Consider the following 17,297-nt stretch of genomic DNA (forward strand, 5'->3'; position numbering starts at 1 on the left):
CTCTTCTGATTCACTTAGCCAGCAGTCTGACTCAGCTGTCACGTCAGGCTTGGATTTCTTATGGCTTTATGCAAGATGCTTTCTTCTGCAGTAAATGTGAGTGCAGCAGATCCTGCTGGAATGCAAGCCCCAGCTCTGCCCCACGCAGAGTGAGCGTGGGCACACACTTCCTCCTTCACTGCAACAAGCAGCATTGCGTTGTCCTGGGCAGCTGTGCAATGGCTGAGTGTGCTCTTAGGCAATGCAAGAACTCTTAATTATTGTCATCAGGACTTCACAAGTAAGAATCACAAAACAGGCCTTAGACAGAAGTGCCTTGCAAAAACTGATTTTGTAATTATGAACTACTGCAACAGGGAACCCAGGGTTTTCACACAATAGTTTGTAATGCCTTTGCAAGCTACTGCCTTTCCAGTGCAATCACACCTTAGCTATTAAAACCTTTGCCTGCTGTTGTGTGCTTTGGTGACACCCTTTCCTGATGGCTGCAGGGCTGTGGCTGGTCCTGAGCTGTGGGATAAGGCTGGGCTCAGCAAACCTGGCAGGGCACTTTTGGAGAGGCAGTACAAGGTGTTGGTCTGAACGCTGACCTAATGGTATTGTTCCCACTCAGCTGCTGATTAATCATCTCTGTTGTAATTGGCATTCCTTCTGTGCTGAAGCATCTCTACTCTGCTAATAGGAGTGACTGATTTTAACAGATAGTTCACTTCAGGGCTCCAAAGCTGTCTGAGTTTGTGGGATCTCCTGCGTAATGCTGCAGAATTGGATTTTCTCACCAAGAGCTTTTGCTCTCATTTACATATCTGGAAGTCCTGGCATCAGCAATTCGAAGCTGTTTGGTGGGTGGCTGTGGTTCCTGTGTGATGGCAGCATAAGTTCTGACACTCAAGCGGAAAGGACACAGCATTGTTCTGATGTGAAGATGCTTTTATTAAGCTAGAATTACTTACTTCATCAGTTCAAACCTGATGAGTTTCCAGGCTTAAATAGCTTATTGAGTGTGGCTTGTCAAATAAGAGGATTACACGCTGGGCTTTAGTTAACAAGATCTTTAGAAACATGAAGCGCAAATATTGAGAAAGCTTCAATATGTGACTGTCTGCTGCACTGCCCCAGAGTCATCAATGCCAGAGGTGTTCCTGCTGCAAATTCATGCTTGTGATTTATTGATTGGCTCCTCAGGAACAGTGTGATGCTGAGATAGCTGTGGTTTGCCTGGTCCCGGGGTCACTGCTGGTCTGTGTCCTCCTGTGCCCCCCAAAAGCTCTGCAAGCTGCTGGCGTCACTGCGTGCCGTTGGGACAGGCTGAGAGGCACTGCGCAAACAGCAGAGAGCGTGGAGCTGTCATCAGCTTGATTCTGCCTCACCACGGTCTCACTCAGACCTGCTGAGGTTAAACTGCTGCCTACAGGAGCTACAGGAAGAGTTGTGCAAAAAGGTGTGTACTGTGCCAGCTACCATTTGTTTTAAAGCTGGGCTTTACTCAAAGAGAGCTCAAAATTGCAGCCTGAATTACATCATTATGTTTTCTGAGAAGTCCTGCAACAGAAAGACAGCTTCTGGCTTGCGAGGTGCCTGTGGGGTTTTCCATGAAGACATAGTGGTGAGCCCCTCTGTAACCAGCACTGTCACATGGAGCACTCAACCTGAGCGTGGGCTGGGAGTTCTGCTCTGCAAACGAGTAAGTCTGAGAAAGACACACTGAGAGAAATTGGATTTATTTTGTACAAGGTAGAATACCTTTGCACAGTGAACAAATATATTACAAATCTGTCTTGCCTTAAAAAAGTATTGCCATTTCAGTGCCTATTTTCTAAGCTAATGCTAATAATATACAAGAAGGTACTTGCTTTGTTGTTCTTTTTTTTCTCCTGTTAAGCTCTATGCACATTGTTGCATTTGGTTTGAAAATCCAGCTTTGAAAAAAAAAAAAACAAAAAACGGAGCCCAATCTCTGCTCTTTCATCTCAAACTTGACAGCAACATACACACAGACACTGGTCAGGCTTGTGCTAGATGGCAAGGTAGGTCTCTAACCAGAGGATTCCTCATCAAACTGCATTTCTCTTGGTATTTCTGAGGTAAGTCTTTCCATTCATGTATGCAAAATATATCCGTCCCGGCCCTGCAAAATAAGTGCCTAATTACATCTCATATAAGGCTTTCCTGGAAAATGAAACTACTATTGCTGATCGGTCATCACCCCCATGCACACATGCAGCATTCATGTAAATACTTTGGAGTTATCCTGAAACATGAAATTCTGCTTCTCTGCAAGCCTGGGGGGATCTCTGGGCTCAGCTCTGCAGTCTGCGTGCCCAACTCTTGGTTTGCATGTCGGGGTTCAGAGCTGGCCCTGCCTTCCCAGCTGCTGCAGGGGTGCTGTGGGGGCTTGGTGCTGCCCTACCCACGGTGCTCCAACGCCCGGTGTCACACGGAGCTGGCTCTGAGCTGCTGTCCCCATGCTGGCAGGCTCCTCGTACCAGTCCCCTAGGCCAGCAGCATCCACTGGCGTGGAGCAGGCAGCTTGAAGTTGGCTTCATTCTCTCCTTCCATCAGATTGGCGAATGTGCAACAGAATTTTTTTAATCCTTAAGAGGCAATCGACTTGCTACTTCTGCATTTGCCTAATGAAATTACATACTTAGAATCAATACTACTTCATGCTCAAAATCTACAAGGAACTGCTTAACGGCAAGTATTCTACTTCCTAGGTCAATAAAGGTTACAAAAGAAAATCATGGTGGCTTAGTCCAAAGCTTTACCATAGGTGAACCCCTCCATAACTGTTTCACAGACAGCTGCTGAAAAAGAAGACCCATTTTCAGCTCCATGTAATGACATGTCAGGTAAAATCATCAACAGATAAAGTTGCACTACATGGTAATGCAAGTCAAGGGCGTTGTGGAGGGCATGCTGCCGGGTGACTCGTGGTGTGCTTTGCCAATGATTAAGCCAATGTGTCCCAGTGTTGGGAAAGGAAACGTGCAGTGGCCCAGCAAGCAGGTGAAGGTGTGTCTTTGCACCACCCGAAAAAGCTGTGCATTAATCTAATAAAAAAGGTGCATAAGGAAAATTAAAGCATAGCTGTACCAAAATGTTTCTAGCTTGCTCAAAGTGCGGTAAGCTGGGTATGAGACTCACTGCTGAAACTTAAATCTTGACAAAGATCACTGGACATTTGCCAAGGTGTTACACATCCAAAATGGCACAGGATGCGTCTGTGTTGGTATTCCTGTACTCACGTACCCTGGTACTGAATGTAGAGATGAACAGAGCGCTAATTACCAAGCATGATGTGCACGGGATGCCCATGGCCATGGCGGTAAATGAGGTTTCCAGACAGTGAAACAACAGGCTTTGCTGCTCTCATTCAGAAAAGTGTCCATTTCCATGACAGAGATGTGAACTTATCCCAGTGTGCTCCTGCTCACTGCTTCCTCACGGTGCACGGTTTTCTGATGCAGTTGTTAGAAGTTTCTGTCTGTCTCCAGGTCCTCCTACTCGGTGTGCTGTGGTTTATTTTACAGCAAAGCCAGGGTTAGAATACACATGGGGAGAGCTTCTGCCTGGAGCATGTGGACACCTTCCAGGGGTGATGCACTCCAGTGAGACCTGGAGAAAGTTCTCCTTAGTTCTTATGACCCATATAAAAAAAAGTCTTTAAATAACATCATGCAGCAGCAGCTGGCCCAAGCTGATGTTTAGTTCTGTCAGGTCCTTTGCAGCCTGAAGTGATGTCAGCATCCTGCAGTGCAGAAAAGGATTGTCTTCTTTTTGCTTCCTAAAAGTTTGTGGTGCAGCACAGTGAAGTCCATCCCTTTAAGACTGCTTGTCCCAAGATGGCCCGTGCGTCGGGCTGTGCCTTACGGGGAGGAGGTCGTAGTGACTAGGAATGTGACTGTTCCTAGGCAGGTCATATGGACTGTGGAGGTAACTGGCACTCCGGGCACGGGCATCTTGGACCACGCTGATGGTGGGCTCTGGGGAAGCAAGGAAAAGTGGTTGCAGTACCCAGCAGCACTAAGGTAAGCCCCGAGAACTGTTAACAGGTGTGAGGCAGCGCTTCCCACTTACCAACTTCATAGATGTTTTTGTTGGCTGTTGATGAAGTGGGCATTTCTGAATATGGGGAGTCCCTGTGACCAGGAGACTTCATTTCCACGTAGCTGCTCTCAGAGTGTTTGCATGTTAAGATGGGGGGATCTTTAATGGTGGCGTATGGGTTTTCACTGCTGTTCAGAGAACAAGTGCTGGAGCTGCACACGGATTCCTTCATATAATCTGCAAAACAAGATGGGGGTGGGACTGTTAGCTTCCTCGGGTGGGCTGCAGCTCAACCTCTGCAGGAGGGGCAGGGCTGGGAGAAGGGGCAGGGGGAAGGAAGATCCTCGAAGCATCCAGCACAGACACCCGACACTTGTGCTCTGGGTGTGTCCAAACCATTGCATCCACAATTCTCTTAGCAGGAAAGAAATAAAAACCTGCTCGAAACCAAAGGTTTTGCTGTGAAAGGTTCTAGCTGTCATTTACTGCAGTAGTTAATTCTCGGTGGCAATCTTTTCCCTCCATCTCCCGTTCCTAAGGAGCTCTGCTGTAACCTGCAGCCCATGCTGTGGGTCGGCTCCGCCCCGGGGGCTTTGGGTACAAATGCCGTCTGTTTGAAAGCAAGACATCCTCAGCAGGCGGAGAACTGCATCAGGGCAGCGTATGCTGCTGTGTCCCCTGAGAGCTCTGATCCTGGGACTTTCCAGCACTAGGAGAATCTGGTTTGTTTGGATTCCCTTCTGCCATTAAGTCTGGGAGGAGGCGGCTCCTGCTAGCGGGGAACACTTGGGTTTCCACAGGGGGACAAGCCTCCATCTGAACCTCGCTTTTGCTTATTTTCCTCAGTGCTGTAGGCATCTGCTGCTCCTCTCCCTGGGCTGGAAGAAGGAGATGGGGACAGAGGAGCAGGGAGAGCAAGGTTGGCGCAGAGTGGCACCACCGGTGTCCCCTGTTGGTGACCCTGGCTGGTGTGCCAGCCTGCTGCGAGGTACAGCACCACCTTGCTTTAAATAATTACAAAAATAAATAAAGAAAAAGAACAGAACAAATAGGTCTTAACATTGACATTTAAGAACGTGCCATTGCTGCTGTGTGCATCCTGCTGGGCAGTGCCATTAATTTAGAATTAGAGCGATGCAATGAAAGATGAGGCATTTTCTTGTGCTGGGTTACAGTACAAAGGCAGATCCTGGTATATATGAAATACTCCCGGAGAAATAGCGGGACTTGCAAAATAGCTGCAATCCCAGTTGCCCCCGCTATCTAGTATGGGAGACAAAAAGAGAAATTCAGGTTAAGAAATAGACAGACAACAAGATATCGCTTCTCCTACAAAAACCTCATCTCTGTGCTTCTCCTCCCCGTCCTGCTAACTCACTTGCCAGGTTTGCATCACCAGTGTGACCTGGGGCTGTGTCTGTGCATGTCCCCCAGTCCCTATGGGGCTGGTGCTGAGCCGGTGCCCCAAGCAAGGGCTCAGGTCGTGCCCTGCAGGGAGCTACTGCAGTTTGCTCCTCTGGTTTCAGCAACACAAACCGATCTCTGGGCTCCTCAGCTCTCAGGGTCAGGGGAACAACCCAGCTGGAGCCATACGTGAGGGCCAGCAGAGGCCCTGGCACCACTGCAGTGTTTACGGAGTAATTAAAATTTAGAAGCTTGTTGTCTGACGTCAGCCTGGGTGAGATCTAACAATGCCTTCACTTCACAGTGAAGCAAGCCTGGTGCACCCAGCAACACGCAGCAGCTGGCACAGGGCTTGGCCAGCAATGTGCTCCCAGTAAAGGCAGTTTGATGAGAGCCTGTCCTCTCCTAGCAATGAAGCGACCCTGCAAGGCTTTAGTGCCTGAATGAGCTCAGGGTTACCAGCTTTTGCTATGTATGTGACTTAAATTAAGGTGCCGTGCAGTCTTGGACCCGCTAGTGTTCAAAAGCGAGGAGACAGCAAAGACTAACAGATCCTACAACCAGATAAAAATCTTTAGGCTAAAAACACCTGTACTGTACATACTGGTCCCCAGTCTTCAGTTCCTACTGGGAAGGCTGTGAAGTAACCCCACAGTACTGACACTGCTGCTGAATCCCATGCAGGTGGGACCAGCCAAACAGCACAGGGCTCACTGCAATCCCTTGGGCTCTCCTGAGATCTGCCTTTTCCCATAGGCAGTGCTGCCATGAGCCAATGCCCGCTGACGTAAGCGGGAGCTTTGTGTCTAGCCAGGGATTCGGCCCTTCGCTCAGATACGATATAATTTACAGAGCATCAGAGCACACTGGGTAACATTCAATACACCAGGGAGCCATTCACCCACAGGACATCATGCACAAGCTCGCAAGGAATTTAACTCTAAAGGATGTGGCAGCTTCTGGCTTACTTTGTTATTAAGGTAATTTAGGGATAATTAAAAAGTCTGGCATCAACATCAAATTTCATTTCGTGAATTAATTTAACACGTCTCAAACGTACTCAGCCATCCCCAGTCCAGCCGCCCGGGGCCATGCGCGGCTGGTGGGCTCTGCTGTGCCCACACCAACCCCACGGCTCAGCACCCTGCCTGCTGTGGGGGATGGGGTTCCTCTGGCTTTGAGGTCCCATCTTTGGGTTGCCTGGGAACAGCACACACCTTTCAAGGAGATTCTGTTTTCGGTGTGTACGCGTCCCTCCCATAGACCGGTTTGCTCTCTTCTGCCCTGAATATCCTCTGGCATAATAATGACAAGCATCCTACCTGCTTTCATGTCCAAAGTGCTAAGAACGTAGGATGTACACGGGTAAAAACACGCTGTCCTACTATTTAATCACATTTATGGCTGCTTCCATTTCCCCCAGGACAGTGCTGAATCCAGCAGTGCTGGATGCTCTGCGTCGGGTGAGCACGGCACAGTTGTGTTCCCATACAACAAACAAACGACCCACACTGAGTGATGCCCTGAGCCTCTGCATGCATCTGTGATCCCAACAGCTGGGATTCTACTGGGAACTGTGCAAAGGGAACTTACTTCCTTAAAATGCCACTGCCTGAGGTCACGTTATTCCACTAGTGCATCAGCATTCATGATAAAACAAATAAACAAATGATTAAAAAGGCCTCAGCTGTAAAGAACAGCTTGAAAACAGTAGCACAGCACCGGGCACCACACACAGGGAAGAAACTGCTCTCAAAGCCCTCACACCGTGGCACCAGGCTCAGGGCTCCCAGCCCTCTGCTGCCCTGAGGGGTCCCCCACCTGCTCTGCTGCCCTAAGAACCCATTGGCCTTTCTGACACAGCTTCTGGTCCTGAGTTCTGAATTTGTTAAGGAGACAGACGTGGAAAGAAAACAGCTCAGATCCTGGATGATAAACACAGTATGTCACAGCAGAAAATGCTGTGGGAATGTGGGAAGTCTGACTGTGTTCATTCAAAGCAGCTTTCGAACCCTGCAAATACAGGAATTTAGTTGAAACTAATCTTGAAATTAATGGTTCCATATAAAAAGAACAACTAACTTTACTACAAAGATTTTCCTTTTTTCAGAAGCAGCTGAAATGAGTGAACTGAGCTGGATACAAATAAATAACCCTCTTCATATTTTAAATTTAGCTTTATCAAGAAAAATTTGGCCACGGAGCATCAGCTGCTTTCAGTGTACTGTAAGGCAGTGTTCTACCCAATACCACATCACCTTCTTCCACAGAGAGCAGCCACCAGGTGCTCAGTGCTCCCAGGCCTGGCTGCCAATGTCCCAATTTTTCCCAGCTCTATTCAGCAGCATCCCATCAGTTGCCCTGGTCGGAGCAGTGAGCAGGGCCTGGCTGCACGTGGAGGAGCTGCTCCCATCAGTGCCCAGCTGACAGTGCTGGGAGCAGGCAGCCAGGCTGGGACCCAACCCGAGGCCCCATGCAGGAGCAGAGCTCCAGGGCTCGCAGCACTGTGCCAACTGTAGTTCATGCACAGAGGAATATTTTGAATGTAAATCTGGAGGACAACTGAAATCTGAAGTCACTGGGCCTTTCTACATGACTCACCCACGATCCCTTTTTAGAACAGCCCTGGAGTCAGAGCCCATTAATTGCTCCATGCCAGTGTGACTGGTTAATGCACTGAGTGAGGTCTTTCCTCAGGCTCTGCTGTAAATCCCTCAGTGAAGGCCATGTGGCAGGGTCAGCTATTTTCTAGATGGCTGAGAACCTTAAGGAGCTGCAACCTACAGACCAGCGTGCATCAGCAGCGGCCGCCACCAGGACGCCCTGTAGGATGGCTGTGGGGTCCTGGTCCTTCCCCTCCACCTGCACACCCTGTTCCCACAGCAAAGCCCACCCTGCTTCCTATGCTGCTTTGCCAGGGCAGGAGCCCCCACCCCAGCAAAGACTCATATCCATAACTCAGACCCCAGACACAGCTGGGAGCTGTGTGCCTCCAGCTGAGCCACGTGGGCACACGTTGTGGGTAACTGCTCCATCCCTCTCTGCCTCTGCACGGCCGCTCGCCCAGGCACCCAGGTCTCCTATCTCACCTCTTCTATGACACCCTTCTCAAACTCTTTGCCAGGGTGGCTGCAGGCACTGGATACCATACCTTTGAAGCTTTTTTCCATTATGTATGTGTTCTGACGTCTATCCATCCCACAAGCACCTGCATAAAAATGATATATAATGGAAAAGAAATAAATATTTATGTAAATTGGACCGCTTTGACGACTGAGCAGCATATAGTCTCTCTTCTAAATTGTACATCAAGGCCCTCGTTTAGGGAGGCTCTTAAGCACATCCTCAGCAGGAAGCATGCACTCAACTTCAGTGGGGATTCTGTGCATGCCTAAAATTATGCATATGCTTAAAAGCTTCTCTGGAGAGAGGGCTTTCCTGAAAAAGGCTCCTGCTCATTACCAAGAACTGCTATCCATCAGGAGAACAGGAAAAAAAAAACACCCATATATTCATTACTGAAACACTGGGTTAGATGGATAAAGGGAGCCTAAAAGCAAGTCTTTCAAACCTGAGCCTGCAAGTCATGTTACATTACTCTGTGTCTAATTTTTGGCTTACTTTTATTTGTATCATACATTGTTTAATTCGCAGCCTGAGACTCTAAGCTGTGTACCATCTTCCTAGATTATTTTATATGACTTTGGTTATAAATTTGCATGGTTTAACATCAGCTGTGACAACAGCAGCCAGAAAATGCAGGCCTGAGTGGAGAGCTGAAAGCAAAGACTTCTGCCTTACGTGATTCCACAAGAACGTGTTGCTGCTTGCAGATGATACAGAGGGGGGAGGGAACCTTTTCTGTTTTCACTACCAACATTTATCCTCAACATCCATCAGTTCAAAGGAAAATCTAATGTAAGCCTTTTGAATCTTTCTAACCAAAGTCTTACTGACCAGCAAAAATCAACACAAATTCGGTTGCCTTTGTGGCCAATAGAATTCCTAGTCAAGCAGTGCAGTTGTGCTGGTAAAAGAGCCCTGCAACCAGCATGTCCCAGAGGCCTCCCAGCCAGCTGTCCTTGGGGGATTCATGGGAAGTCACCCGTGGTTAGAAGCACCATGAAGGCTGTGGCTTGTCCACTCTGCATACAAGAACCACTCGACCTGAGCGTCCTTGTCAGATCTTCACAGAAATGCTTCCTTCGCAACCATCAAGACACTGGTGGACGTGTGGAGCCTCAGGGCAGCGGTGGGGAAGCAGCAGAATGGTGAGCACACGGTGGCTCAGAGGGGAAGAAGTCCACCTTCAGCACACATCACATCAGCTCCGATCCGCGCTGAGCTGTGCTGGAAGTGGCAGGCACTGGCCGGGCTGCTGCAGCAGCAGAGGTCACCGTGCTGGGCACACACAGCTTGCTGTGAGATCCCACGAGAGGGAAGGCTGCTGCAGCAACACGGGGCTGATCTGAGCAAAGCTGGCTTCTGGTAGCTGGGGAACAGAAGGACTTGCCTGCAGCGAGCAGCACAATGGCACAGAGCTGCATTTGTGCTCAGCTCTCACTTGCTTCAGTGCAGCTGTAGTAAAATAAGCACACACCTGCTGGGAAAGATGCACATAGACCTGGGATGCACTGGGATGGCTGCAGGACCCCACCAACCCTTCTCAGCTTCTTCCCTTTACATCTGCCTCATTTGTAACCATCTTCATGTACACATCGCATTCCCCAAGAGGTGAAGCGAATGATGGATACGTTATTTCATAAACTGCACAAGTAGTTAATGTGGAAAAAACCTAAACAAACCAGGAATCTGGAAAGCATGAAAGCTTAGGATTAAGTTTGAGGCTAAACTGTGTGCTGGGCTGAAATCAGAGTCCTGTCTGGAAATATTTTTCCATACCTCTCGGTTTAGAGAGAATGCAGTCAGCTCTGAATCAGATGTTGTGGCTTTGGTCCTTGGAAGGCATGCAGCTTGACTCACTTAAGATGTGCTGCAAATCACATCTTCAGTGTCTGCATTGAGGACTACTGTTATAAAAACAACACAAAAACCATTTTTGTCTGCAGCCCACTGCATCCAACACATGAGCTAACGAGCATAACGATCTTTCCTAAGCCCAGTAGGTGTTTTAAGACTTTTGACTTTGTTGGGATAGGAGCTGGATGCCAGACTCCACAATTGCTTAATGCAGACTGGACTTTGGCAAGAGGAGGGCAAATAATTCCAGTTCTGCAACAGGAGACAGCAAAGAGAAAATGCAGACAAGCCGTTCCTTGAAACTAGTAGGGCTGGACTGCATTAAGCAGCAGAAACACAAAGCAGAGGTGACAAAGCTGCCTCTCCTTGGCACCACTGAGTCTCCCAGTGCTGAGCTCTAAGCACACAGTTAGGTCAGAAATGCGCTCATCACGAGACTCCAGCTCCATTTAACTGAAAACTATCTCTTTGAAAGAGCCTGATAAGCTGATATTTGAAGCTTGTTAGCAAATGTCAGCAGCGAAAATACAGACTTTGGTCTGCTCCTAACATCTCCTAGCTGTAAAGGGTGCAAACCTTGCGAGCAAAGCTCTGTAGAACAGAGGCAGAGCTCCTGCAGTCCGATGAGATCCACTGACAGGGATGTGCAGAGAGCATGTCTGTGTGTATGTATACCTATATATAGGAAATATGCATGGACTTGCATATGCATACCTAAGACTTATTTTTCTACACAATTTTGTGCTCCGTTGCTATCACAGGGAACACAGGATGACAGAGACAGGAGCAGCACTGGGTCATCAGTTGTTCCTTTGGCCCCAAACCCACTCACTGCTCTCACTCTCTCTCTTTTCCTCTGCAAGTAAAATCTCAGGGGATGACCCCTGGCTCAGCAAAGGCCAATGATGCAAACTGGACAATCAGAAGGTGTTTGCCCAAGCTGTAAAACTGCAGCCTACGAGAGGGAAGAGCAAAGAGGGGTTAATTAAAGCACTCCCATCCCCTTTATCTGTGAGACTGCCCTTATACAGCCAAATGGAAAGCATACAGCATTTCCACGCACCATTCCTTTGGTCCTCTTACACACAGATATAGAAGCATTGCCTGGAAATGAGGCTTTACAGTGCCAAGCACACAGAGAAGAGCACAATATCACCTCTCAGCTGATCAGTAGCTGTCTGCTGTTGCACCAAACAGGCTCCCAGCTTCTCCTGAGCAAGGCAGTGTCTTCTCCTTGGGAGCAGCAGCTCTCCCTGAGCTGTGAGATCAAAGGGAAGCCCAGGTCCAGTGTGCTATTGAGAAGCAAGGTTTTCTCCATCAGAGGAGTCCTTGTCTCCTTACATGCAGCATGAGCACAACTACATCCTCCAAAAAGTGATCATACGAGGGAGATACAGAAGATGCCATCCTGTGCAGGCCACGGCTGCACCCAGCTCTGAGCACAGCATTCGATCAGAAATGCATTTCAGAGGTAAAAAAAAACAACCTATTTTAACCAAATTCAGCAGTGCACAGTGCCTGCCTACTATTCCAACATGTGATCCGGAGCTGTGCAGTAAAAGCTGATGGTGGGATGAGTTCTTGGTACATCCGTACACAATGTGGCTCAAAGCTGCCAAGGTCTCCTGTTTGTAATTCCAAACGTAAGAGGAGCCTGATGAAGTCAAACACTGAATATAAGTTCTTTCACTCTCTTCTGAAAAGTTACACATATAAACAGAATCTGCCATTTCTATTGCACAGAAGCAGCACCACTAGATGGAAATGCATTTTACAGTTTCATGCATGGAAACCATGAAATAGTTTTGTTCTGAACAAGAACTCAGTGCTATGAAACGTAGCACAAGCAAACAAATCTGATACTGAAAGGAAAACAATCTCATTTTTATCAATGAGTGAAAAGCAGACATTTCTGGGAAGAAAAAAATGGAAAGAGTATCAAAATTAAATATTTGAGTTTCAAAATGCCATTGAAAAAATTATGACTGTTCTTGCTGGAAATCACTCAACTATTTATCACTTCTATGTCACTCTTACTGCAAGAGCATTTAGCATCACATCTGCTATTGAAAAAGCCCAGGAACAAAGGACAAACGTGGCATCCATGGAGTGCAGCACACAGCAAGATAAAGATAAATAAAGGCAGTGAGAAGAGCAGGAAGATGGCAAAAGGAAAACCGAACTGAGGAGCACGTGGAAGTCCCCAGCACCCCCCAGCTCTCCATGCTACATACAGATACGCACAGCAGCATTCTGCAGACTATTATAAAGAAGATATTAATGATGGACAGCAATGGAAAAGGCTTTGCATTGAAGCTGGACAGCTTTGTGATTTTCCTGATGCAGGGAAGAGCTGATCTCTGGAGCAGGGCACGGTGCGTGGCTGCAGAGCACCGACACGATGTGATGAACTCATGTGAATGCCTTCACCATGTGAGCTGAGATAGCTGGCCTTAAAAATCCCGTAACACCATTTAATCCTGTATTTTCCCTTCACACTGTGCATCCCCAGTAAGATATTAGCAAGCAGTAAAGGAGAGGGTGAGATGAGAGTAAATATTGACTCTGCTTTCCCAATCCGTGGTTTGTGGTTAAGAAACCAACGTTCAAATCTCAATTTTTTAGTACTGGTAATTCTGGCAGTGAAATAAAGACAACACCAGTATTTTTCATCATTGTCAACGTCCTTACGAACGGCTGATTGGGTTTGGAGTTGCTTTGAAGCCTACTACAGTGATTAAATGGTTTAAAAATTACTGACCTAGTTCATTCAGATAGCTGTAGGGTCTCCAGTCTGCAGTTTCTCTGTCAAGGATTTTGTTACTCAGCTGTTCAAAAAGTATGATAACGAGTTAATGCTGAAATAAACACACAGTTCCCACCCAAGACTTCAGTGCACTGATGTCACGAATCTAAATGGAAGATGGATGTTACCCTGTGGCCTCACCAGAAGGTCAGATCCTTATCTGTATGAAGTTCGACAGTTCACTAGCATTAGGGAAAATCACAAAGGAAAGTCACTTCACCAAGCAATGAACACAGCATGCTGGAAAACACAGGGCATCCCCGAGGAGCTGCTGATCACACAGTGCCTGTGCACATGGAGCAACATGCAGAAAACCCCAGAACAGATGGAGATGGATGCACCAAACCACCGACATGCAGACAGGAGCTGGGACTGTAATACATCCGCATATTCAGTTCCGAAAGAAACAACAGCCAGCAGATTCCTCTCAATTCAAGGAAAATAACAGTGGCACAGCATGTGCCCAGCCAGGCAGGACGGGCACGGCTGCTGCAGGGCTCAGGACGTGTCAGTATGGCCTTGATTTTCCTGCAGGAGTCTCACTTGAGGTCACACTTAAACTCAATGCCAAGGGCACCAAGTCCCAGCAACGTGGGGCTGTAAATCCATGCAGCTGTGGTGTTACACTTCGAAATCTTTCCCTTAAAAGCCACCTCTGTGAAACCACAGCTCGGTAGCACCAATTCAAGGGCAGATCCCATCCCTCTCCTGAAGAGCTGAAGTCACGAAGCCCTCGTTGCTCTCCACAGCATTTCATTTTTCCTGATCTCTCGTTAACTTCTGCTTAGCTTTCATATCAGGCTTTAAGACCCTGGACAAAAAAACATACTGCTGATATGTTGATGTCCACTGCGAGATGAAATCCCAGCTGGCACCCAGCACCCACAGCTGCCACCACCTGCACGGCCCTGTTTGCAGCCACCCCAGTGCAGGGCAATGTGATGTGGTGCACGAGGAGAAACAGCTGCTGTCAGCCCTGGGATTTAGACAGTGACATGCTGAGGACCTCCCACGTAAGTTCCTCCATAAACGCTGAGGGGCTCTGGGATCTGCAGGCCCTGCTCAGCCCTACCAGCAAGGATTTGCTGAGGAAGAACCTGCAAAGCCCAGCAGCCTCTCCTTTATCACTAGGGAAAGCATCTGCTAATGCTCCACCCCACCAGGAACACTACGTTTAGGATGACACTACAATGACACTACATATATATACACACATATATGTATTACAAACTGCATATTGACATTTAGAAGTTTTTATCCTATCTCAGAAACTGGGTTTCATTAGCAGGAAGATATCTAACAGCCTAAGGCAAAAGCCTACCCCCACTGCCTGCATCCTGCTGATTGAATTCAGGATGCAGGAGGTGGCCTGATGTGATTTTACACCAAGTGGAATACACGCAGAGTTACATGGACACAACAGGTACCACTGCACAGCACAGACAGATGGGGTGAATGCACACATATACACACAGCGTGTTGGGTCTCTCTATGAGCAAGTGAGCCGTGTTTTGGGAGCTATGCAGCCGAAACTTTTACAGTTTCATTGTTTGGAAAGCACGCAGCTGTCGTTTGTGAAGCATATAACTGTGGACAGACTGCCCTGCAGCCAGGACAAAGGTTCAGGACACACAGCAGGGTGAACACACCAGCCACACACACATATAAATCTGCACACACAACGAAGGATCCCCCCCAGCCCACGGGATGTGAACAGTACACAGCTCAGTGCCTCCCAAAGGCAGGCTCCATTGGCAGGGACACAGCTGCTGGGCCCCTGGGCACTGTGTGGGAGCAAAGGCAGATGTTCACAGCAGGACCCTCAGCCACATGCTTGAATCTCACCCCAAACATCCCAGTTCAGCATCCTGCAGCCTTCCTGCAAGGATGGCAGCAGGGACACAGATGGGTGGGCACGGCCAGCAGCTGGCACAGGGGAGGAAACCAGCCCTGCCAACCCTGTGCTCAGCCAGGACAAAGCCCAGAGCCACACAGAGAGCACTGCCTGCCCTCAGCTACACAGCCCACAGCTTTTCCTCTTGGCTTTGAAACCTGCAGCAATCACACGAATGCTGATTTCCATTCCAGCTGCACCACTTAGATCACGTTTATTAAAGTCTTCAAGTTTCTATTAAAAGCCTTGTTTGCACAGGGTTCATAAATCAGCTCACAAACCCAGAATTGAGCATGAAGAGCTATGGGCCTGAATTGATTTTTTTTTTTTTTTAATGAAATGATCTGGGGACACTTCTAAGTTTTTCAGAATACAGTAATTATGAAGAAATGTGATTATAGCCGTCTCTTTGTGCTACTATCAGTTCTTAGCACGCTGTAATTTGCGAGCATTTTTTCCAAAGATGGAAGATACTTCAATTTGTGAACCAAAATTAGTTTTCTAGAGGAAAAAAAAACAAAAAAAATTTCATAGCAAATCTGCCCACTAAAAACCCAACCACGTAATTTCAGCAGCTTGGTCAAAACTCCCTCACACCTTGCAACTCTTCCTTTAGATCAACAAGATACTTACAGTAGAAGTAAAGCAGTTCTTATCGGGGCATCTGAGCTGGCTGGATAGATCACAGAGGAGAGCTGAGCACCCACTGTCCACACTCAGGTTTTCTAAGGATTCTACAGTAATTAAGCATATAAGTGCTGGCACTAACTCCATCGTACCTTTATCCTCCCCAGAAGCAGCTGGTGTAAGTGCTTCCACCAGCTGCCCCAGTGACTGGCTGCAGGTGTCCACGTTTCTCAGCTTTGGAGGGCCTTCCTGAGCACTGTGTGTGCAGTCTTCTCTCCCTGGGTGGGTTTCAGTCAGAGCTTTGCAATGCTTTTTTGGTGGCTGAATTCATTACCAGCTGGGGTGATTTCCAATCAGACCATTTCCAGCAACCTCTGTTTTGCTATTTCTAATTTTATGTGAAGTCTTTGGTAGAATTGAGAACTTCCTTCCATAGATGGGAATCTGCTGGCTCTAAAAATTCCGCTCAGGACACCTAATAGCAATTGATTTTTTTGATGTTCATAGAAATCAGCAACACCTGTGCTCTGGCTGCAATGTCATTCTCATTTGGTGGGGAGCAAGGGTGGAATTAAGAGCTCTGCAAAGCACTGAGGTCAGCATGCCCCATTTGCTCTCATCATGCTGCATATGGAGGTGTGTTGGTTTTTTTCCCCACACACTCTTGCAGCATTTTGAAGTGAAACATATTCCTGTGCTCATGAACAGCTCCCAGCCCTGAACACCAAGCTGGCTTGGCAGTACCGAGTTGTTCTGGGAGGATACAGGTATGAAGATACAAGTGTGTATTTCTACTTCTCTGCTCTGGAATATTTTGGAGCAGTATTTCTGCAGTACAGTTTTACTTGGATTCATGTATCGTAGTCCTTGGAGATCCTCAGCATCACTGCTACGTGCTGCTGCATGAGCCATAGAATCACTAAGGTTGGAAAAGACCTCTGAGATCCCCAAACCCCCCCCCACAGTACCCCCTGCCCACATCCCTCAGTGCCACATCCTCACAGCTCTGGAAACCCCAGGGACAGTGACCCCATCGCCCTTGGGCAGCCTGTGTGGGTGCAGCACTGCTCTTTCTAAGAAACGTTTCCCAATATCCAACCTGAACCTCCTCTGGTACAACTTAAGGCCCTTTTACCCCGTCCTGTCTGCACAGGGACGCAGGAACCTCTCCTGCACAGCCTGGCCCCACAGCTCCTCACCAGGTGTTAGGGAAGGGCTTTGGTCACTGGGCACCTGAGTCTGGCTGCCTTTCACTGCACACATCCTGGCACACAATCACTTGAGAGCAGATCGAGCTCTCAGTTTTAACAGATTCCTTTGTTCCATTAGCTGCTACTGGGAAGCTGTTCCAAAATCTCACTGATCTGATGTTAGAAATCCTCACTCCCAGCCTCCATGCATTCATAGCCAGTTGATCCTCATTTGTTCTCGTGCCAGCTCTGCTATCTAACTTAAATAGCTCTTCTCCCTCCTACTGTTTACCCTGACGTATTTATAGATGGCAATCGCACTCCCTCTCAGCATTCATTTTGCTAG

The 17,297-nt window shown here is 47.9% G+C and overlaps 1 protein-coding gene across 2 annotated transcripts in view; it reads right to left on the minus strand.

Moving 5' to 3' along the window:
• Nucleotides 1–3,660: 3,660 nt before the first annotated feature.
• The window catches only part of MEGF11 (multiple EGF like domains 11), a 179,122-nt gene continuing 165,485 nt past the window's right edge, over nt 3,661–17,297 (minus strand). Inside the window, exons 19-22 of one of the 2 annotated variants that reach the window (XM_065734082.1) lie at nt 13,196–13,262; nt 8,606–8,662; nt 4,081–4,287; nt 3,661–3,986 (exon numbers count right to left, since the gene is read on the minus strand). In XM_065734082.1, coding sequence (XP_065590154.1) covers nt 3,826–3,986; nt 4,081–4,287; nt 8,606–8,662; nt 13,196–13,262 — 492 coding nt within the window. In that variant the 3' untranslated portion in view covers nt 3,661–3,825. The remainder of the gene's footprint in view (nt 3,987–4,080; nt 4,288–8,605; nt 8,663–13,195; nt 13,263–17,297) is intronic. The other variant, XM_065734083.1, reaches the window with a different exon arrangement.

Source organism: Cyrtonyx montezumae, unplaced genomic scaffold, assembly GCF_038088225.1.
Source record: "Cyrtonyx montezumae isolate F1298 unplaced genomic scaffold, pur_monq_1.0 scaffold_17, whole genome shotgun sequence".
Lineage (NCBI taxonomy): Eukaryota > Metazoa > Chordata > Aves > Galliformes > Odontophoridae > Cyrtonyx > Cyrtonyx montezumae.